This window comes from Marmota flaviventris, chromosome 7 (genome assembly GCF_047511675.1).
Source record: "Marmota flaviventris isolate mMarFla1 chromosome 7, mMarFla1.hap1, whole genome shotgun sequence".
NCBI lineage: Eukaryota > Metazoa > Chordata > Mammalia > Rodentia > Sciuridae > Marmota > Marmota flaviventris.
This window is the reverse complement of record NC_092504.1, coordinates 107,040,108-107,063,575: the sequence shown is the minus strand read 5'-3', so window position 1 is coordinate 107,063,575 and position 23,468 is coordinate 107,040,108. Positions and strand designations below refer to the sequence as shown.

Genomic DNA, 23,468 nt, shown 5'->3' with positions numbered 1-23,468 from the left:
GGCAACTTCATAATTTACACAGGCTTGAGCTAATTCTATTTCTTTGGTTTTCTGGCAGGCAGGAATTTGTGGATGCCTATGTCAATTATGTCTTCCACATCTCAGTTCATGAATGGTACACAGCATTCTCCAGTGGCTTCCTAAAGGTGTGCGGTGGCAAAGTACTTGAGCTCTTCCAGCCTTCAGAACTGAGGGCCATGATGGTGGGGAACAGCAACTACAACTGGGAAGAACTAGAAGAGGTAAGCTCAAAAGATGCTAGCTTGAACCAGCAGCTGCCTGGTAGGTGTGCCCAGGGCCTGGTCTCCCTTCAAAGTATACCGTGGTTGAGTAGGATTTGGAGGTCTCTGCATTTTGGTAGCTATTTCTTAGTATCAAAGAAAATTATTTCCATGTCTACTATAATATTCTGTAAGATAATTTTTTTTTCTTTTATGGACAGACTGCCATCTACAAGGGTGATTACTCAGCCACACATCCCACTGTGAAACTATTCTGGGAAACATTTCATGAGTTTCCATTGGAAAAGAAGAAGAAGTTTCTCTGTAAGTATCAATATGGTGTTCATCCACATTTTAGTTTTGTGTATAGTGTAGGGAAATATACCCCATAGGTAGGGTTTAACTTTTCCAAGAGGCAAAGAGTAAGTAAGTAAATATACTTATTTTTGTTTTGTTTTTTGTTCAGTGATTTCAGGCACAACATACATTATTCATCTATATATTTTGCCTAAAGGGAGGAAAAAAGCTTTTTATTGATTTTTTTCAGTTGCTTTAAAAGTAAATAGTTATTTAAATGGGTGTGGTGATGCCCACCTATAGTTCCCATTAGTCAGGAGGCTGAAGCAGAAAGACCCCTTGAGCCCAGAGTTTGAGCCTGGCCTGGACAACAGAGAGAGACCCTGTCTCAAAAGCAGATGAATAAATGAATGTAATAGTTATTTTATATGAAAGTGATTCCTTGTCAGGTGTGGTTGGAGCATGCCTATAATCTTAGCTACTCAGGAGGTTTAGGCAAGAGGATTGCAAGTTGAGGTCAGCCTCAGCAACTTAGTAAGACCCTATCTCAAATTAAAGTAAAAAAGAACTGGAAATGTGGCTCAGTGGTAAAGCACCCTTGGGATTCAATCCTCCATGCCCTACCAAAAGAGAAAGTGATTCCTTAAGTATTACATTTAGGGAAGGAAATTGTTTGGACTAGCCTCCCTCATATCTGCAGGCTTTAAAAAATATTGCTAAGTTTAAACAACAACAACAAAAAACTAAATTAAAATTTAAAACGTACTGTTAAGTGCCTTTGTAGATGGAAGTGGGGAGGTATGATTGATAGCCCCCCATCATTCTGTACTATGCATTTGCCTATTATGGACATTTCCTATGAAAGGAATTATATAATATGTGATTCTTTGTGACTGGTTTGATGATATCAGAGAAGGGTAATATCCTTGGAAAGGAAAATGAAGTTAGTTTACATGAACAAATTCGGCCTTTTAAAAACACCTAAAATCTTTCCTTTATTCATGTCTATATATAATCAAAGTCAGAAATTAGCCAGTGAGTAATGTAGAATTTTTATTAATATAAAACAAAAAAATACGAGCTGGGATTGTGGCTCAAGTGGTAGAGTGCTCGCTTAGCACCTGTGAGGCACTGAGTTCAATCCTCAGCACCACATAAAAATAAAATAAAGATATTGTGTCCACCTAAAACTAAAACATAAATATTAAATAAATAAATAAATAAATAGGTAGGGTTTGAAAGGGAAATTAGTTTTGCTTTATAAGAATGAGCACATATTAATATTAATGTAGGACATAGGTGCATGTTCTGCTGCTCACATGCAGCAAAGACAAAGAAGTGGAGATCTAACACCAGAACTCTTCCAAGAGGCCCAGCTCTACTTTGGCTGGTGATGTTGGGCTATTGAGAAGCAGTGGCATTAGTTGGGTGACAGGATAAGTCTTGCTAAGTGATGTGGTAAGGCATTCAAGAGAAGCCTATTATGGCTTTGGGGATTTCCATAGAAAAAGACATTTTCTGTTCAGGAACCATTATACTTGGGGAAGTTTCTATTAATTCTGGATTAATGATGTCCCTACATCATGGCCTCAGGTTATTTGAAAGTTCTTCTTAAGTGACAATTTCATTATAGTGATTTCCAGCATTTCTACTGTGACAAAGTTATCCTGTACTAGGAAGAAGGAAAGACAAGCTCCTATGGCCCCACCCCACCTCCTGCCCTGACTTTTGTCAAATCACAGTGATGTTATAAGATTGAAATGACTTATATGGTGTCTGGATCAGCTCTTCTGGGTTTTGAAGGAGGGAGTGGACATCTGACATCAGATGGAAGCTCACACGTCAGATGGCATCAGACACTTGACATGAGAGGAGATTTGAGATCATAGAGTCTTGGTCTTCCTGGTTTCCCCTGAGGGCATCTCCTCTTTTTCTATGTCAGTCACTCCTTTTGTCTTTGGTTTTGTGAAAACTTAGGAAGTTTATGAGGGCATGCATTTAATGACATTTTTTACTTGAGGGTGGTTGTAAGCATCCATCATTGCTTTGGGTACATATTGGCACATGAATGGAATTGTACTTCCCATGGGAGCCACAGGGTGTCATTCCATCCTCTGTGTTGCTGAGAGAATGATAATGCCATTTCACTTTCTTCCACAGTATTCCTGACTGGCAGTGACCGGATTCCCATCTATGGCATGGCCAGCCTACAGATTGTCATCCAGTCCACAGCCAGTGGGGAGGAGTACTTGCCTGTGGCCCACACTTGCTACAACCTGCTCGACCTCCCCAAGTACAGCAGCAAAGAGATTCTGAGTGCACGACTGACCCAGGCGCTTGACAACTACGAGGGGTTTAGTTTGGCCTGAATCTCCCCAGCTCGTCCTAGATGTCCCTTCCTTCCTCAGTGTCCACATTGAGGCCTATATAGAAAATCATGGGGAGTGATCTATTTTTTTATTGTCTAAGTGGATTGGGACTTTTGAATCCTAAAAATGGTTGATGTGTTTCTGGGGTTATAAGTAGCTAACAGCTTGGTCAAAAAATCAGGGGTTGGGGATAGGATGAAAAATTGGCTCTGGTATGGGAGTTGGTTTGGATTTTTGTTTTTGTTTTAAACCAAACTACCCAGTATTCTTTTTACCTGTGAATGTGTTGCATTCTGCTGGATAAAATGGCAGTAGACTTTTAACCTTTCATTTCCTAAATGTCTCTCTCAGCTGGTTCTTTCCTTATAATGCTTCCTTTTCCTTCTCTTAACTTCTCATTCCTCTATAAGAATGACTTTGATCTGTTCCTTCCTACCTGCGCATGCAGACTGCCTCCTTTCTCTTCAGCCTTGGAAATGCCCTGGCTTGTTGCAGCCCTACTCTAATCTACAGGAGGAAAGGACTACTTCAGAAACTCCCAATCCCCCAAAGCTGAGACTGGATCCATTACTTTGGCAGAGCTCTTGAGTTTCCAGGAGCCTTTATGAACACAGCTTGCTTAAAAATAAAAATAAAAAAGTTCTTGAGGGAACAGCAACCTTCCCATGTCTGTGCATATTTCCTAGGCCTCCTTAAAGATATGCAGAGCAGCTTCAAGTTGCAGTTGAGCCTAATTTTGTTTTGCTCCTCAACCATGTCCCTTTGACAATAAGATGAATTGATAGGCCTCCCACTCCTTCCGTTATCTAGCTTTTGGAGCAAGTTGTGTTAATTTTTTTTTTTTTTTTAAAGAGAGTATATTGCCCAAGAAAAGTAGAAACAATAAATTTCTCGTCCCTTTCTCTGTTTCATGTCATCTTTCTTCTCTTTTCTCCTTTCCACCCCTCCCTAACTTTGCTTTCCTCTCTTCTCTACTGCATTCTCTTCTTTGTTATGATTTAATTCTCCCTTCCTTTTCCTCCTGGTGGATGCATGATGTTTTTCTTTTTGTACTTTTATTTAAATTTCAAATTTTCTATTTAGATTTTTTTTTTCCTCTTCCCCAATCGTTAGACTTATGGACATTCTTTATGATGGAATTTTTGTTTATCACATTTGAAATGTTTGTTTACAGTGGGATTTTGAGGGGATTATGTTTAAATCAAATATATGTATCTCAAAAATGACATGTTCAACCTTCTTCATCATGGGATAAGAGAATTCTACATGATCAAAGAACCCGTGTAAGCCTAATTTTAAATTCTTGGTAACTACAGAAAAATTATTTATATAAAATGAAGTATTTATGAACCGTGATACAGCTTCAAAATGATGAAGGATCCTGGATTTTTGCTTTTTGTTTTTAAAACTTACTCCAATTGCTAAATTGGTAGTTTTTCAGTCTTTATAAATACAATATTAAAAAAAAGATATACAGTTATATTAAATGTTTATTTTCTATGTGTGTGCATATAGTTCAATATTATGCAATAAATTCGGTGTTTTAACTTAAAACTACTTCTTATTGTACTTGCAGAATGGTCCACTTGCTTTCAGCAGAACCATCAGGCCATATAACCAAATAATCCAGTGGAAGGTGAAATTTGGTCCCTGCCATAAGAAAGTAGAACCAAGTGCTGCAGAAATAAAGCAAGCAGGGGCAGGAGCGTGGAGGAGGGATAGGATTTCTGAAAGTGCAATGAGCAAAAAGGTGTTTCCCATAGAGGGAGAAGCCTCAGCAAAGGCACAAACATGGGAGCATATTTTAGGGAAGGGTATGGAACAGTTTGAAGGGAGCATCAGAGGAAGTGGAGTAATGATAAATAAAACTAGAAAGAAAGATGGGAGACTTGGACCAGGAGAATGAAGCTCTGAATTAGAACTTTAGCGAGTAGCTAGGTAGCATATGTTCAAGGATCCAGAGCCTCTAGGTGATGTGACCTGAGGCCCCCTGCCCTTTTTGTATTGGGATTGAACCCAGGAGCCCATAACCACTGAGCCACATTTATGGCTCTTTTTAATATTTTATTTAGAGACAGGGTCTCACTTTGAGTTGCTTAGGGCCTTGCTAAATTGCTGGGGCTGCCTTTGAACTTGGGATCCTCCTCAGCCTCCCAAAGTTGCTGGGATTACAGGTGTGCGCCACTGAGACTGGTTCTGAGTATGGTTTTAAGAAGGAAAATGTGGATGGTATAAGGACTTGGAATGGGAAGGATTAAAGCAGAAACAGCAGCTCAGAGCAGCAAGGGTAGCAGCAGTGGAACTAGGAAGATTGTGTGAAAAGGAGAGGAGGAAGTAGAAGAGAGGTTGAAGATGAATTAGACTTGTTCATCCAGTGATCCGTCTTTAGCCTACTTACACATGCTGTAAGAATATGAAAAACAAGCAGAAGAATTTTCAATAATTTTTTAAAACAATGATATATTGTTTTACCAGGTTTAATAGATGGTTTTAAAATAGTAAAGAAGAGTAGTTTTTCAATAATAAGTTCCATTCACCAACATTTAATAACCTATGTCAATGCCAAGCTTGAGGGGCAACGAAACTGATCACATTTAAATTTGGACAGAAATAACCAAGTTATTTCAAAGAAGTTTGAGGCCACAGAATCTTCATTCCTGAAATAAGGAAACTGGACCAGATATTTTCTAAGATCCCTTTGAGCTTTAATGTTCTGTAATTCTATTACTGAGAACAGTGTGTACATGGAGAAGCCCAGGAAATATTCCTAAATATTTATTACATGAATGAAATTCAGTGATGCTTCTAGAACACTATGATTATTCTGGGGTAGTTTCCTTTTTCCCCTTCATCACTTTCTACTTGAGAAGACTCCACTTTTCCAGTCAGGGGTTTTTAGATATGCCTTCCTCCCCTACAAAACTTTTGGATGTATCTTTACCATTTCAGTCACTTCCCAATTTAATGAAATTCTTTGGCAGTTTTCCTTTGGTAGGTGGGGTTATGCAGAGTGTGACTAGGTAATTTAGCAAATGCTGATGGTTCCACCCATTCCATACAGAAGCCTTTTGATGATTTATATGGTATCTATTAATAATCCTAGAAAGCAGGTGCTGGCAAACTGTAGCCCTTAAGTGCAAATGATTTCTACGTTTCTAAAGGTTGAAAGATGTTTAAAAAAAAATGGAGGGCTATATAACAAATTGTATGACCTACCATGCCTAGCATAATAATGCCTAGAACTTTACAGAAATGGATTGGCCAATCCCTATGAAATTGGACTTGCAGGAATCACCAGAGCAGCGAATAACTTTTCTGAAGTCTTAAGAGGAAACTTGAGGCATAATTTGATGTTGAACGAGAGAAAATAAGTGTTTGGGCTCCCCTCAACCCCCAACCCTCAGGGTAAGAAAATCACATCTTAGATTAAGCCACAGAAATGGATACTAAGATTCTGAGTTTAGTAATAACCCATATTGATTACATGTTATATACCAGATCTTGCGTCAATATTTACTAGGCATTATACATTTAGTTGCCACCATAGCCATTTCTGGCTTTGTAGGTTTGATCAGGTTTCTTAATCTCTCTGTGCCTCATTTTCTTCCTGTTAAAGGGGGGACAGAAGGAGTGCCTACCTCATGGAATTGTTACGAGGATTAAATGAATTCATGGAAAGCACATAGAACAGTGCCTAACACATAATCTCTTAATAATAATTACCAGCGCTATCCAAGCTTCTCATGTGACAATAACTTGCTTGTTATTACAAAATGGTGGTCCCTGGGCTTGACTACTAACCTGTATTTTGCCCACCTGCTGAATATGAGCAGCAAATTTGAGGCTGCACAGTAGTCAAATAAAAAGGAACATGATATGGCGGGTAGTCACACCAAGTTTTGTGTTTTGCTGCCAGTATGCAATTCAGTAGTGATCAGGTGGGCAGTTCTCATGACATTTGCATTGGGTCTCAAGCGTAGCTGAGTGTTACCCACTGGGTGGCCTCTGCTTGACATGAGTGGTTTGGGGTGAAGTATGTTTAATACCTCACACTGGGTGGGGCAGCCCCTCTTTTTCCTGCCCAGGATGCAGTGGGTCCTGCAAAGGTATGAATTTTTGTATCCCTCTAAAATTCATGTATTGAGACTTAACCCCAAGGTGAGAGCATGAGGAGGCTGGGCTTTGGGTGGTAATTCCATTAAGTGCTTCGGCACAAGCCTCATGAGTGAAATTAGTGTCCTTATAAAAGAAGCTATAGAGATGCCTTGCTCACTTGCCTTGTAAGGACTCAGTGAGAAGGCAATCTCAAAGCAGCCTTCAGAAGACCACCAATGCCTTGACTTTGGAATTCCCAGCCTCCATAATGGTCAGGTACACATTTCTGTTTGTAAGTTACTCAGTCTGTGGTGTTTTGTTTGGCAGCCCGAATGGAGTAAGAAAGGTTCATTATAAAACGTGGAGAGAAGGATGAGCTTCATATCTTTCAGGTGATCCCTCTTTAGGGTTTTGTTTTGTTATTTTCCTCCTTTAATATTTTTATTTTGATTATTTTAGATTTACAGAAAGGGAACAAAGAAAATACAGATTTCTTGAATTCCTCAGTTTCCCATAATGTTTACCTTAAAACCCTGTATGTGGTATATTTACTAAAATTAAGGAAACCAGTATTAGGAAACTCTGATTAACTAAATGCCAGACTTAATTTGGATTTTTACCAGTTTTTCCGCTGGTGTCTTGGATTTCCAAGGTCTGATCTAGGATGTCACATTGTATTTGGCTCAATGGGATTTTAGCTAAGTATTGGAATTGAGAGTTTTGCCTCTGGTTAGAGCTTGGAGTGTGGGTATTCTGTGCCCTCCTCACCTCTCCGGGCAGTGATGCTGGACTGTCTCAGGGCAGAGGGTAAAGGCAAGGTCCTCTCAGGATAGGAACTTACTTGGTCACTCCATGGCAATGGGAGACTGTCTGCTCATAGGCAGCTCTGACCGGGCAAGCAGCTCTGTGTTCTCAGGAACAGGAAGACTTGATCTTCAAGTCTCAGTACTTGGCAGAAGGCAGCACTTCCCATAGAAAAAACATCTTTTATGAGGAGGAAAAAGAAGGTTTGTATTTTTTTGAGATATGGCTATCTCTGGGTTAAGGAAAGTTAAACTTTATTACAAGACTTCTTAGACAACTTTGTGAATCTCTAAAAGGGGAATAGAGTATATGGCATTTCCCAAACTTAGTTTTCTCCTATCTTTTGGCAGGATTTTTTACAGGGGGGTGTGAGGTGGGAGCAAGGAGCTTAGTATCTGCTTGTTTCTCCCAGAACTATGATTTGGATTTAATAGTCAGATAGTAGTTAATCAGCTGATAGGCAAGTCAAAGGAGGGCGTATGATAGAATAGCAAAATAGATTTGTAGTGATACCCAGTGAATAGAACACTTTGTTAGGGACAAGCTTAGGAGAAAAAGAAAATAATTTAAAGTCAAAGCCAATCTGCTAAGTTTCATTATTTCCTTTTATTGAGAAATGTGAATGTTGATTGTCTCAAGTTTTCTTTGGCTCTGAAAATGGAACCAAGCAAGCAGGTATTATGGTACATGCCTGTAATCCCAACAACTTGGGAGGCTGAGGCAGGAGGATCACAAGGTCAAGGTCAGGCTCAGCAACTTATCGAGACCCTGTATCAAAATAAAAAAGGCTGGGGGTGTAGTTCAGTGGCAGAGTATCCCCAGTAATGTACAAAACAAACACACAAACAAACAAACAAAAAAACCCCACAAATTTAAAACCAGTTAAGTCTCTTAAATGAGTAAGAACAAAGTGCCCATGTTGCCTTTTGATAACCTTAACTTCGTTAGTACCAGAGGCTGCTTGAGTTATAAGTTTTTTGGTTTATGGATGTTTTTGATATGTTTCCATTTATGATTTTTCCATGGACTGGAGTCATGCGTTTAGCCTACAGGCTTATGCTGGGAACAAGATCATGCAAAGCAGTGCAGAAACATGTGATAAGGATGGGGATTCAGAAAAGGTGAACATTCTCTGTTGACCAAGGGAGCTCTCCAATTGGAAGCAACACAAAACCTACCACTGTGCCTTTCCAATCCAGGTTCTTGGAAAAGAGGGATTAATGCACCCCACGAGAGCTGAGCCCTGTGGAGGGTTGTGGCAAATGTTGGCGGCTTTTTTTTTTTAAACTTTTTTTTTGTTGTTTGTTTTATGCTGAGGATCGAACCCAGTGATTCACATGTGCTAGGCAAGCATTCTACCACTGAACCACAACTCTGTCCCCAAATGTTGGTTTCTTGACTCAATCTCTGCTTTGGGCTGCTGGTCCCCTCCAAGCCAGGCAGGTTTTGGTTAACATCTCTCATGCCCTTTACTTGTGCAGTGAGACATGCTAGAGAATAGGTGCCAGAGAGGTGTCTACCCCAGAAATGGCAGATTCCTTGGCTCTGCATTAATAACAGCCTCTCCCATGGATCAGCCAGTCCAGGTTTTGGTACTTTATTTCTTCCAAAATGATGTCATGCATACGTCTTAGTTGTGTGTAGCACCAGGAAAATTAGTTCAGTTGTCAGCTTCCCCCCGCCCCCCAGAGTGACTGGATACTTGGCAGGGTGCACAATCACATGGTCTTCAGATCTTTTAAAAGCTGATTTTCCTCGGCCTAATCCCATGGGAGTTAGATACAATTTATGATAATTATTGATTCAGTTTCTACTGCTGTTGAACTTCCTGAGAAACTTAAATAAGAATTAAAAGACATACACGTACCCCTCAGATGGAGCCAAGCACTAAACCAGATAAGTCTTTCATGGTTACTTTTTCTTTAGGATTTGGAGGAAAAGAAAGCAAAGAGCAGATTTGGAAAAAGCCCCATTTTCCTCTGGTTCATCAGAGGTCGGCACTCTTCAGGGCAAAAGTTGACAACAAGTGCCAACTAGGTACTGGCTTGTGGTCCCAGCAGGGCTGGCCTGCCACAACCAAAGCTACTGCTGCTTGTCAAAAATGGGTCTCTTGACCTTTGATGCCTGAACATTCTCAGGAATGCAGATGTCTGTGAACCACAATCAAGGACTCTCAAGTTCAAGGCATGACAGAGTGTTGGGACAGGAGATCTGAAGGTTCTGAATTTCTGAGGTAACAGGTGGAGCACAGCCTCATTCAATGAGACTATAAAATCACTAAATCCCAGAACTTGCCCTGCCTCTGGCCCCAGCATTGACACCTTTAGTTTATTCCTTCTGCAGGTTAAGGAGGGTCTGGAGGACCCCAAGTACTTTCCCAGCCTTGACCTTAGGTTTTGATGAGATTTAGTATGCTGATTAGAGCTTGCCAAAATTGGAGCAACTCTCCTCTCAGGGGTACATTTAGTTTTTAGTTGTTAAAAATATATACCCCAAGGCAGAAATTTCAGGACATTTAAGTGACCAGGAAGTCAATCCAAAGTTTATTCTGACCCCTTTCTCCTTTCCCTGAACTCAAGCATTTCCACATTGGCCTCAGCCATCAGAAGGTTCATTCTTCATACATGTCTGAGCAGATTTAGACCTCCCAAAATGTTTTGGGGAGAAGTAGACTTAGAGGGGTTTGCCCTGCCTCTGTGAAAGAAGGAATGTAGCAAGCATTAATCCTTCTGAGGCAATGCCTTTCGATGTGATTTGCTTGAGAACAGCAACAGTCACCATTTATGATTTTTCCCCGAGAGAATAATTGGTTAATGTTCCCATGAAATCTGGCTCATCCTATTAGCACTAATTTGTGCTTAAAGTGCTGGAGGTGTATTCTGATCTGACTTATATAAACAAGGAATCAGAGGGTGATGGTGGGGGATATGATACTGGGAAATACAGTTCCTTTTTTGCAGGGATTCAAAATGCATTGCTGGATTTGAAGATAAGAATCTTTGCCTCAATGAGGACCCCAGCACCATTGTCTGTTGAGGATTTACTGTGTTATCAGTTTACAGTCATCTAAGTAAATTCTTGTAATAACCCTCTTGGGTAGGTACTATGATTATATTCCCGTTTTTCACATAAAGAAACAGACTTTGGGAGGGTAGGTTATACAGCTGGACCATCTGCAGTGTGGCCCTCAAGCATCAGCAGTGGTCTATTCTCCTTGAGTGTGGTCCAGTGTACTGGTCTCTGTTACCTCTCTGTTAACTCACTATGTTGGATTAATTGGCAGAGCTATTCATTCCACAGTTACCCAGAATGCAGTCCGCATCCTCCTCAAGATGAGGTTCTTGGACTGAACATAATGCAGCACCTCAGGAAGGCGTTCATGTGAAGCCCTAGAGAGCTACTACAACTCCAAGATCCCACACCTTCACATGCATGTTTCAATGGAAGAAGCACTACTCTCTGCTGCTTTCACTGTCTTTTCCCTTACCTTTGTTTAATCCTGTATAGTAATTTTAGGTTCTTCAAAAGTAACAGTTACAGAAAAATCATAATATCTCAAAATATCTTACTAAATAGTACTCAAAGCTGGAGAACCAGATAAACAATATAAAGATTTCTGCATATCTTTGGGTTGCTTTTGAGAAATTAAATTCAAACATCTAAAAGATTATGAATGTCAGAATTTGCAGTTCACATATAATTTTTATACACATGGCCCAGTTGGGGATCTGAGTGCTCTCAGAGATGTCCTTGCTGTTTTGCATTGGGCTGAGTTCCTATGGGCAGCTGCCGTACAACTTGGAGCCACCCTTGTGGTATAAGCCTTGATGCTGGAGAGGAAAAGTGAGAAACAAGCTGTCAACAACCCCAGTTCCTGCCAACCCCCATTTGTCTGCCTGCCAGCCAGGATTCTAAAAATGCCTTTGGGAATGAATTTTACTTTTGGCTTTTACTGAATATGAAATTCTACTATGTATATATAGCCTCAGTGAGCTGACCCAACTTCGGGATAGCTGATATATATTGTCTTACAATATTCAGAATTCATTTTTAGAAGAGGTAATAATGAGACTCTTGAAGGGGGTCTTGCCTCTCTTCTTCAGTCTGTGCTCCCCAACTGTGCGGAGATACCATTCTGAAATTCCCATTGAGGTCGTCCATAGTTCTGCAAACTAGTATAGGGCCAGAAGCAAAGCCAGTGCAAAGGTAAGGGTGGCTTTGTCACAGGCTGGAGGACCTTCATGTACTTGGGTTTAAACTTTCTGGTTCCTCAAAAGAGGCAACATCAAAATATTGAAGGAAATGGAGGATCACTAAGTGCTGCCTGTAACTTGTGGCAAATTTTATTACTTTGGATCAGTGTTACAAAATTTAAACAATTCTGGATCAGCCTCAGTTTCAGCAGGACCTTGTCAAATCACATCTATGTTAGCAGCACTGTGCGTGTACTCTCAAGTCAGACTGGTCTTGGGGCCAATCCTAGGACAATGTCTTTACTTCAAGCCTGACTTTTTTTTTTGAAGTCACTGTATATATATAGCACATGCAGTCCAAAGGACACCTGCATGCCTACCTACCTTGGGGCACCGACCTCACAGCCATTCAAGGCTTAAGTTGGCAGGTACCTGGCAGGTTCTCAGTGCTGCACCTGGCCTGTCACGGGCAACATTAAGGGTGAGGTACTTACTTTACACAACTGAAATGTGCCTTTTTCCCAAAGTCTGTTTTCTGGTAGTCTTATTAATAATAAGTTTCAGAATAGTAAATACCAAATGTATTTGCCTATGATGGCCTCGTAGACTTTGGAAATGTACTTAAAAAAATATTTTGCTTTAATGCCTTTGTTTCTACACACCCCCTCCCCAAGCACTTCCTGCCACTTTTATGAATTAATTTAAAGGCAGCTGAGCATAGAACACAATATGTTTTTCTAGCTACAACATGGACACACCTAACATGTACCAGTTTGCTTCACCTTCCAGTGCCCTTCTTCCCTGGAGGCAGAACAAAAACTCAATCCTTATGAGTCTTCTGAGGGGCTCCAGGGAGCCAGAGTTGGATTCCTTAAAGAAGGGAACAATCAGACCCCCACAGGCAATTCAGTCATACATCCCTGACACTCTCACACATTTTAGAACTTCCAGTTAAAAATATTTTATTTTTTTAAGCTTATACAAAAGTCATGTACAAAAATGTACATAATATTTTTCATTCAATTTACATTTTAAAAAGGACATTGGTAATTTCAAATTCTTTCTGCTTACATGTCATGTAAACATTGTTCTGGGCCCATATTGGGAAAATTTTACTCATTCTTGACCATATTCATATTCATAACTGTGTAGGTATTTTCAGGTGAATTAGATCTGCCATGGAACTGATTTCTCTAGCTACACAGGTAAACATGACTGGCTCCATTCCAGGTAAAATGAGATTCTCTAAAAGATATAACTGCAACTTTGTAATACTATGAAGTTGTAAGTGTACATAGACCTCCTTTTCACATACATTTTTGTCACATCTGTACTTCTTTCGTTTCTTGGTCTATATACACGCATCTACTAAGAAGCTCTTGGGAGACAAGTGCAGATGCCAGATGGGGCACAGTCTGTTTGGGCAAGTGGCTGGTGCTGCTGCCTGAGTGGTATGTATCTATCACTCCTGCTTGGAGCCTGCCATAGTGGCCACCATTTGTGACAGCGGCAGTGTGCACAATGTGAATCTATAAAAATTTGAAAAAATGTTCAGCCAGTTTGGCAAATAATGCTCTTTAGTACATTTTGAGGGTCAAGTAGGCAACAAGATAAAAATGAACGAAGGAGAGAAAAGCACATTCCGGGTCCCTTTAAATGTGGGCTTTAGAGGAAATGCCACTTAACATTTAGGATAGTTTTGTCCCTTCCACTGCTTTAATCAAGTGGATGCTAAAAAAGAACATCCCAAAGGCATTGATCTTGGCGCAGAAAGCACTTCTTCCCACTTGAGGGAGAAGAATCCAGGAAGCAGCGTGCCGGGAAAGCAAAACAGAATTTAGATGACAACCAGTTTTTCACCAAGCAGTTAATGGTGTTCAACAATAAATACGCCATCAAAAGCAGAAAAGTGGTATCTTCATTCTCAGATTTAAAGATATCTTTTAAAAAAAGGACAAACTTTAAAATGTGATTTTTCTTACAAATCTGTGATTGGTTCTGGTTACCAGGTCTAGTTCTCACTGTTGAAAACTAGGCAACCCCCAGACTGGCTAGACTTAATTGGTTGTATCACAGCCATTCCTTTATTCTGATACCAAGCCCAAGTATTTACCTGGTAAGGAATTCCAAGCTCAGCCACATTCACAAATGCTCAGCCCTTCCGGGCTCCAAGACTGCTGCTGCAGTGTAGTGTTTATGACAGGCACAGCCCAGAGGCATTTTTCCTGGGCTAGAAATGTCGCACCTGGGAGCAGACACACCCTGCAAGAGGCTCTTCCCCCAGCAAGTGTTGCATCAGAATGAGACAAAACTAAAACCTTGGTGATGTGTTACTCTGCTGAAAAAAATCTTTTGACTTTAAACTGGCAATCACAGGGAAGAAATTTCATCTAGTAGCTCACACTGCACTCTAACAATTAGTTAATTAAAAAAAATTAGTCCAGTCTCAAGTTTGAAATTGGATTTGGTCTTTCATGGAAACTTCCCCTGAGTTGGGAAGATCACCAGGATTGTGCCAACTTTGTTCTAGCAGCAAAGGACAAACGTCTACTATCTTAAGCACTTTTAAGCTGGTCGTTATCCTAAACATTGCACCTTCATGTCTTAGAAAGTGAAATCTAAACCAAATTTTTCAAAGATGAAATGCAGTAATGATACCATACTTATATAAACATGTATTTCAATATTTACCCTAGACTGAACACAACAGCAAGTGCTTATGAAAATTACAAGCCTTTGCTATCTCTAATTCTTATGATCATATAATCAAGCTTATTCAGGCTTTATCTTTACTTGTTATTAAATAACCCTTGACATTTATTTTGTTGGCATGTACTAATAAACATACACATTCCCAAGAGAGCAAAGGAAAAACACCGGTCTGCCGCATTCTGTCGTTTGAAGCCAATTAAGCCACAGTCTCTAGTGCTTAGAGATGCTAGGCTGCAGCAATGGTTGTCATGGAAACAGATTTGCCTCTGCGTTTCTGGCAGAGTCAGAAATCACTGACTCATACGCCTTCAAAAAGGATCTGGTGTACACATAGCTCTCCACCCCCAACTTAATTTGGCTTTTTTCTCTGAAGAATATAGATTAGAAACTACAAAGGAAAACACAATATTCCATACACAATTTACTATAAGTTGGTGTTTTCTTTTATTGAATCATACAAATTTGAATGGGGATTCCTGAATAAATCTTTTAGTTAATTTACCTTTGGCAGAAAGAACAGATTTCAAAAACCTACTAGCTTCTCACTTATATGGAGTTTAAAAATTCTATAGGATATTTTTTCAAAACAATACTCTTAGATGTGCTTCAAAAGTGAACTGATAATTTGATTTATATCATAGCTTATTTAAGAGAACAGTTAAAAAGGACAGACTAGACATGTATTTCTTTTTAAAAATACAATTTTTGGTCAAGTGAATGATTCATGTTCAGATTTCAAAAATAGAAAACATCCTAAAGTGCATCATTTTATTTATAATATAACTCCTTGAAATTATAACAATCTGTAATGTAAACAGTAGAGCAAAGAATATCAAACTATATTTTCATGTACATTTAGATTTGTAGGATTATGTACCATCTTTAAATGTGTGGATTAAAATGAGGGCACTTCCAACACATAGCTCATGCTTCTATATGATTAAGAAAAACTTAAAGGCATTCCTTTCTCCCGACCCCCCCACTTGAACAGAGGAGAGCTGCTATCTCATTTCAACAATGGAGAAGTAAATCCGCCACCAGGTGTTTAAGACCCATTATTACAATTGACAACTGGTTGGTGCGGCTTTACATTCTATCCTTTTCCTTTTTAGAAAACAAAACTGCAACCTTTAAGAAAGCAACTCTCAGAACAGGGGGAGTCCACCCTGCAATATTATCTTCAGGAGGTGGAGCCTGAGATAGCACTTCAGCCCGGTGGGCAAGCAGACACCAGGGCTCTGCCTCACAAAGCACAAGGGTGGACCCCAAACCCTCTTCCTCAGGGCAGACACAGAAGGTGAAAAAGAAAAACAAATCACAGCGTGACATCAAGCACAACGAAGAGATGAATGATTTGGTGTCTTAAATTCCCTGGTCCCTCCAAAACATCTAATATAGACAGCTTTGTGACACAGTCTTTGAAGAAATTACAATCAAAATTGGCTATATGCCATTTTTTTCTACTATATATGCTCTTGAAAGTAGTGTGAGCTAGATTCTGCCTTGAGCTGAGCTCTGAGGGCTACATTTACCCGTCTGGGGATTTTAGTGCAGATTTACCTTTTTAGAAAAATTAAACTCTGGTAGGTATTCAGGAGGCTGATGGCTCAGGCTCCCTCTCTCACATGATCCTCTACACTTAGGCTAAGAATTAAGCAAGGCCCTTTAAGTTTGGCTAGAACCACAACAAAATCAAGCCCTCGGCAGGTTACATAGGCATGCCGGCCTCGCTTAGTGTTTAATATTAAAACCAGACTGGTAAGTGCAGTCAGTGTTCAAGAAACAATCTCCAGGCTCTTCACCTGTTACCTGATTTAAAAATCAGTATTAATATGGCTGCTGCTACAATCCCTCTGTCCTCTGAAGATGATTAAGTCCTAGTCAGGGATTGGATCTGTCAGCTGAGGAAGTCCTGAAGAAACGCACCCTCACACGGATGACTGCTCTGCCACTGTGGGCAGATGCAGCTTCCATCTGAGAGTTGGAGAGAAAATCAATTCACACGTGGGGAAGGCGCAGCTCTGTGGGAAGGTCACTAGAATGGCCAAGGCAGCAAATAGGGCTCCAATGCATGGTCACACTTGACTGGGTCCGGAGAGGGCCTGGACCTCCACAGCAAATTCACTCTACAGAGTAAAGTCCTGAGCTTGTTTTTATCACAGTTAGAGAATGTTCTCTCTGGTTTCTCAGTTGTCCAGGGAAAAACAGTGTATAATCTCTGTAGATAGGTGTGGCTAATGTAGTGATTCATCACTGTTAGTGTTAGTGAAGTTCCCACCACAAGTGTGTAAGTGTGCAGGAATCTTGACTTCTTATTACAAAATTCCTAAGTCAGGTCACATTGTCATCTTCCATGTAGGCAGTTTCTGAGGCAGGCAGCGGAAACAGGAGCCCACCCAAAAGGCCTGGCAGCAGAAGGGTGTCAGGCTTTGGAGGTCCAGCTCCCAGGCTGCCTTCTAGAGCTGCTCTGTACCAGGAGAACAGTAAGTCCTCCTTGCATCCGCAGGCACCCCTTGCTGGGCTGGGGTGCCCCTTACATGGACTTGGAATCAGTGTCTCTCTTGCTGATGAGCACCTCCAGGAGTCTTAGTTTCGCCTTTATGTGTTTGTACTCGTTGTATTCTTCGGCCATAGGAGTGCGGTCTTCCTTCTGGACGTTTCTAGTGGAAACAAAGGAAAGGGGGGCCGAGGCAAATTATCATTATGTGATAACTCTACAGTTTATCAACCTGTGGAATCACTGTTGTCAAGTGGCACTTGGTACCTAGCCAAGGCTGGATTTACATAAGCAGTGAAGAATGGTTTTCCCCTGAAGGCACCGTGCAACTGAGCTTTTACAGGTAATCTGGCATTTTGTAGAATGCTATGAAGGACTAAGAAATATAGAAAGTCTTGCTCGGCTCTTACGTATGATTTCACAGTGAGTTCCTATTAACTGAAATCCTTTATACATACTTAATATTTTCTCATTTTTATATATTTCATCTAATAAGCCATTAAGTTTCTAATCAGCAATTTGTACACCCACAACATACAGTTGTTTCAAGAACAGAGAATTAATTCTCTTGCTTATAAAAATGATCCTGGGAATTCAGCAACTGGATCACGTAACATTAATAAACCTTTATAGTTTACTAATTTTATATGCAGATTTTTTTTATATACGCAAGTATCAGTTGGGTCAAGTGCAGTACTAGTTCTGTGTATCCATGATCTGACATCGCCCTTGCAACAACCTGCTGTGAAGGTGCTGTGGTCCATAGTCCACACATGGTGAAACCAGGAGCACCTGTCAGACTCCCTACAAAGCAACTGCTCTCCACCCTGGTACCGTGTGAAGCCGATTCTCATTGTACTGTGAAATGCCCCCTCTAAAGGTTCAAACCCCGGGCTTCCCTTTCTTACTATTAAAGAGCAAGTGTGGGCAAGGGGGATAGCATGAGTCTTTATTTGTTTAGTGAACTAAAACTAAACAGATTTTATTCATGTTCTGCTTTGCTCTAGGAAAGAGTTCTAGATGGCCCCTCAGCAGGGAACAGGCGCCTTAGGATTCTGAACCTCTGGCACCCATTCCCCCTTTGCCCTGTGAGGGCTATCACTCTATCAGATAGGAAATGGAGCCAGATCTTATGATAGTGTAAATCTCTCATAATTCTACTTTTTTTTTTTTTTGTACTTGGGATTGAACTCAGGAGCACTTGACCACTGAGCCACATCCCCAGCCCTATTTTGTATTTTATTTAGAGACAGGGTCTCACTGACTTGCTTAGTACCTTGCTGTTGCTGAGGCTGGCTTTGAACTTGTGATCCTCTTGCCTCAGCCACCCAAGCTGCTGGGATTACAGACATGCTCCACCATGCTTGGCTATCATTTGTATTTTTTAAAAAGTTGTACATGTTACATAACAGTTCCTCACGTATAAGAAACTGTCCATAATATGTGACAATAAGAGCAATGAAGGATACATAGATAATCCAAACATGCTTAGAAAGAAGATGGATTGGGGAAACACATCAAAATATTACTCTTTTTTTGTTTTGATATCAAGGATTGAAACTAGAGGAGCTTAACCATGAGCTACATCCCCAGCCCTTTTGATTTTTTAAAATTTTGAGACAGGGCCTTGCTAAGTTACTGAAATTGGCTTTCAACTTGCAACCCTCCTGCCTCAGCCTCCTAAGCCTCTGCAATTAACAGGTGTGCACCACTGTACCCGGCAAAATATTAATCTTGATTTGTCTTTAGGTATTTGGGGACTATTTTTTATCTGCTCATCTATATTCTCTAAATATCCTGTACTATGTGGAGAATAAAAAGAAAATGTTCAGGTATTAAAAATGTAAAAGTTTTGAGAAAGTCAGCATAGGGCAGATCCAAATCAGAGATCTTAAAAGTAAATTGGCATAATATTTGAAAAAAAACCATTTCCCCAAACTTCAGGACACATAAAGAGTTCTCAAATACTGAAACTGTATTCAGAGTTGAAATAACTTGGACTGATATAAAACCAACTTAAAATGATTAAATCTAACTCCAATGTATACAGATGACTGTGCCTTAAAACTCACTGGGATAAAAAACAATTCTCAACCAGGTGGACTTATTTTATATATATTCTTCTCGTGTATATTTTTCAAACTGGGAACTATCATTTTTTTTTTTCATGGTACTAGGGATTGAACCCAGGGCCTCAGGCATGCTAGGCAAGCATTCTACCATTGAGCTACACCTCTAGCCCAATCTGAGTTTTTAAAGAGCTTTAAGATCAGTGATGGAGCTGGGGTTGTGGCTCCAAGGTAGAGCGCTCGCCTACCATGTGGGATGCACTGGGTTTGATCCTCAGCACCACATAAAAATAAAATAAAGATATGTGTCCACCTATAACTAAAAAATAAATATTAAAAAAAAAAAGATCAGTGATGATTGAAAGTTCCCTTTTCCTTATTTCTTTAAGGAAGGAAAAAAACCCTCAGTGCTCTCAACTTGAAATTCAGCTCTAGATCGCTTGTTTTAGATGAAAATTTGATGTGACAGATTAGTTTTATGCATGTTAGCTGAATCTGCATCAGTCAAGGACATTGCTCAGGAGCGTTTCTTCTTGAAGGGGCATATAAATCTCCCCTTCTCACTGTCAACCTCTAAGGGTACCTGGGCACAGACCCAAGCACCAGGTTTTAGGGAGGACGCAGAACTGCCCCCATCCTGGAGGCATTCCACAGATCTGTCAGGAACAAGGTGCTAGTTGTGTGTAGAGAGGAGGTGGGGACAGAAGGGACACATGCCCTACCTTCCATTTTGTCTGAAGAAATTGTCTTCAAAATCACGAAGTTTCTTTCGAATTTTTTTCTTTTCTTCTCTCATTTCCTGAAGGTGTTCCAAGAGTTCAGGTCTAAAAGGAAGAAAAAAAAAAGTCAGGAAATTAAATCTGAGTTGTTATAAATGTAACTTGACAGGGGTTATGGAGACAGAAGGAAGCAAGTAAATTAAATTGTTGTGAGCACTAAATGCACCGAGGGGCAGCAGAAATGGGTGTTTTTTTTCTCCCTTGAAAGCCCGAACATGCCAACAATACAGGCATCAACTGGGGGTTCCTGCTAGTTATGCATTCTTGGGCCTCATGAGATCCCACAGCACTTTGTCATGTTTTTCTTTGCGAGAAAGAGATGCCATCTGTGCCCAGAGTGTGTTAAAGCTATAGTAGAACCACACCACACAATGCCATTTAGAGAGACATTCTGGTTATTTAAGCAAGAGCTCAAAAGCTCCCTCAAATAACTATTGGAGAAAGCATAAAAGGAAACTGAGACAGGATTTTTTTAAGTTGGTCACTGTTTTCTCTACCCAGGGGCACCCCAAGTTAACCACTTGTGTTTTGTCAATTTATTTAAATACAAAGGCTAAGATAATATTTATGAAAGTTATTTTCTCTGACCTATTTCAATACCACCCTCAAAACGACATACATTGACGCAGCGTGCAGATTTGAAAGCCCTGTGTCCTGGCTGCATTTTGATGGTATTTTATCATCCATCGGGGAAATAAACCCATCGGCATCATCTTCGAATTGGTCCAGAAAACAACGTGCACTGAAATCTGTTTTGAGAGTGACTGTGAAGTCAGGCTTCGTGTTGCTATCGTCTTCTGACCCCTCCTCTTCTTCCTGGAGACACACAGCAACCCCAATAAAAATCTGGTCACATTTTTGGGCATGCTTTCACTATAAGTATCATTTAAAAATCATCTAATAATTCAGATTTCATGTAGTTTCTTCAGTACCTATCATATTAAACATACTGTAGTGAAGGTATAGAGGCAAAACTGGCAAAACTGAGAAGGCTTTTCCAGTTGGTCTCAGCTGTGCCTTCGGATCTGCAGTCCCTTTGCTTCATAGGAGTGAATGCTACATTTTAAAATTTAAATTGTTAAACATTTAAAATTTTACAAATATCTGACTTTTAAATGAATTTTCTTTTTTTCTCTTTTTGGTATTGGGGATTAAAACCACTGAGCCACATTACCAGCCTTTTTGCTTTTTATTTTGAGATAGGTTCTTGCCAAGTTGCTTAGGGCCTCACTAAGTTGCTGATTTTGAACTTGAAATCTTCTTGCCTCAGCCTCCCAAGTCACTGAGATTACAAGCATGTATCACCACGCCTGGCAAGTTCTTTTTTTTTTTTTCTAAAATAATTGTCATCTGTGTAATTTTTATAAGAATTGAGATAATGTAGCCAGATGTGTGATGCATGCCAATAAGCCCAGCTGTACAGGGGGATGAAGCAGATTGCAAGTTGGAGGCCAGCCTTGGCAAGACCCGGACTCAAAATAAAAAGGGCTGGGAGTATAGCTCAGTGAAGAGCACTTGACCAGTATGCTAGAGGCCTTGGGTTCAACCCTAAGTAGTATGGAAAATAAAATGAATTGAGATAACATATGTCAGGTACCCAATGAGGCACAGATATGCTACTCTTGGTAGTAACCTTTGAAAATATGTGAATAATAACAAAATAGATAGTCAAGCAAAATCATAAATGATAGATACTGGGTAGATTGTAAAAGATAAGATATGAGCAGCTGGGGAAGAGTCCGTGATCAACTCACTAGCACTGGTGGCTTAAAAACATATCAGGAGTTGGTGGGTGATGTAGGCTCAGTGGGAGAGCGCATGCCTAGCATGTGCCAGGCCTTGGGACATCTCCAGCACAAACACACACACACACAAAAAAAAAAAAAAAAAAAAAAGAAGAAAAAAGAAAGAAAGAAAGAAAAGAAAAAGAAGATGAAAACTAGACATTTTTTCCTTTTTTTTAAACAGGACTGGTATAATGTTGTGATTTCAATAAAGAGTTGAACAGACCTTGTGGAAGGAAAGCTAGTGGGGTGGAGGTGGGGGCCAGCTGCCATCCTCCTGTAATCCCAGGGACTTGGGAGGGTGAGGCAGGAGGATCACAAATTCAAGGCCTTAGCAATTTAGTGAGACCCTGTCTCAAAACAAAAAACAAAAAAGACTGGGGATATAGTTTAGTGGTAAAGTATCCCGAGTTCAATCTACCAACAAAACAAAACAAAATGAAAAACAAAACAAAAAAGCTGGCTGCACAAATTTCAGCCCAGGGATGATGCAGTGGTGAGACGACTTGGAGGGAAGTCCACAGCAGCTCTTTACCTGACCCTGCCTCAGTCACCATCAGTCACTTGGACAAAGACATAACAGGCATATTCCCCCAATGTATGAATCTTGATTTAATCTATCTCATAAGGCTGGAATAGAAGTATAAAAAGTAACTGGGAAAGCTTAAGGTCCTATAATTAGGTGAGGAAAGAGAGCTGGGTTCACAGAAGCAAGCACTGGACAGGGAAGGACACTGGGGACTGCACAAGTGCGGCACAGTGTGACTCAACATGAGGCGCACCGGGGTTCTCGCAGGGTGATTTCGTCCCCTAGGAGACACGTGGCCATGCCTGGAGACAGTTTGGGTTGTCACAACAGGAGAGGGGGTTGTGATACATGATTGGCATCTGGTGGTCAGAGGCCAGAGACGCTGGGAGCATTCTACAAAACTCAGGACAGCACCCCAGCCTTGCCTCGTTGTCAGTGGTGCAAGGCTGTCACCTTGCCCTGTGAGGACTAAAATGAACTAACAATATGTTGATGAATACATAGACAAGGACTTGGAGAACTAAAAGGACGTTGGCCATCCAGATTAAGGCCTGTCCCAGCTAAACTGTACCTGGAAAAACATCTAATTTGGGTACCAGTTTAGATGTAGATAGGGATGTAGATAAATATGTGTGTGTGTGTGGAGATAGCAGAGCCAGGAGACTGCTGAAAAATCTGGAACCCATATTACATCAGAACAGTAGGAAAACTTGGAAAAAAGATTTCCCAGGGTGTGGCATGGGTGACTATAAAAGTATGAAGAGCTCTTAGGGAAGAAGCTGCCTGTGTAGTCCATGTTGCCCCAGAGGGCAAAACCAAGCCCACTACATAGAATGTAATAAGCTAATAGTAACTATAAATGTGATAATTTTAGATGTGATATTTACCTTTTTTTAAATTTTTTTTTTTTTTTTTTTTGGTGTTGGGGATTGAACCCAGGGCCTTGTGCCTGCGAGGCAAACACTCTACTTACTGAGCCATATCCCCAGCCCTCATTGTGATATTTAAATTGCACATATAATTAAGTTATGCTTTATAATTTTAAAAATATTTAAAAAAATACATTTTTAGCTATTAGGAGCCACCGCACCCTCCCCATCTCTGTGTTTTGAGCTTGAT

The 23,468-nt window shown here is 40.3% G+C and overlaps 2 protein-coding genes across 9 annotated transcripts in view; one reads left to right on the top strand and one right to left on the bottom strand.

Moving 5' to 3' along the window:
- Herc3 (HECT and RLD domain containing E3 ubiquitin protein ligase 3) overlaps positions 1-4,441 on the top strand; it is a 136,173-nt gene extending 131,732 nt beyond the window's left edge. Inside the window, exons 24-26 of one of the 2 annotated variants that reach the window (XM_027926600.2) lie at positions 59-242; positions 443-545; positions 2,679-4,441. In XM_027926600.2, the coding sequence (XP_027782401.1) occupies positions 59-242; positions 443-545; positions 2,679-2,887 (496 nt within the window). In that variant the 3' untranslated portion in view covers positions 2,888-4,441. Of the gene's footprint in view, positions 1-58; positions 243-442; positions 546-2,678 lie in introns of those variants that run through there. The other variant, XM_071614548.1, reaches the window with a different exon arrangement.
- An 8,483-nt stretch (positions 4,442-12,924) lies between these two features.
- Positions 12,925-23,468, bottom strand: part of LOC114085466 (protein FAM13A) — a 107,630-nt gene continuing 97,086 nt past the window's right edge. For all 7 annotated transcript variants that reach the window (XM_071614547.1, XM_027926596.2, XM_071614544.1 and 4 more), the window contains 3 exons: positions 20,656-20,852; positions 19,980-20,081; positions 12,925-17,351 (listed from right to left, as the gene is read on the bottom strand). In XM_071614547.1, the coding sequence (XP_071470648.1) occupies positions 17,225-17,351; positions 19,980-20,081; positions 20,656-20,852 (426 nt within the window). In that variant the 3' untranslated portion in view covers positions 12,925-17,224. The remainder of the gene's footprint in view (positions 17,352-19,979; positions 20,082-20,655; positions 20,853-23,468) is intronic.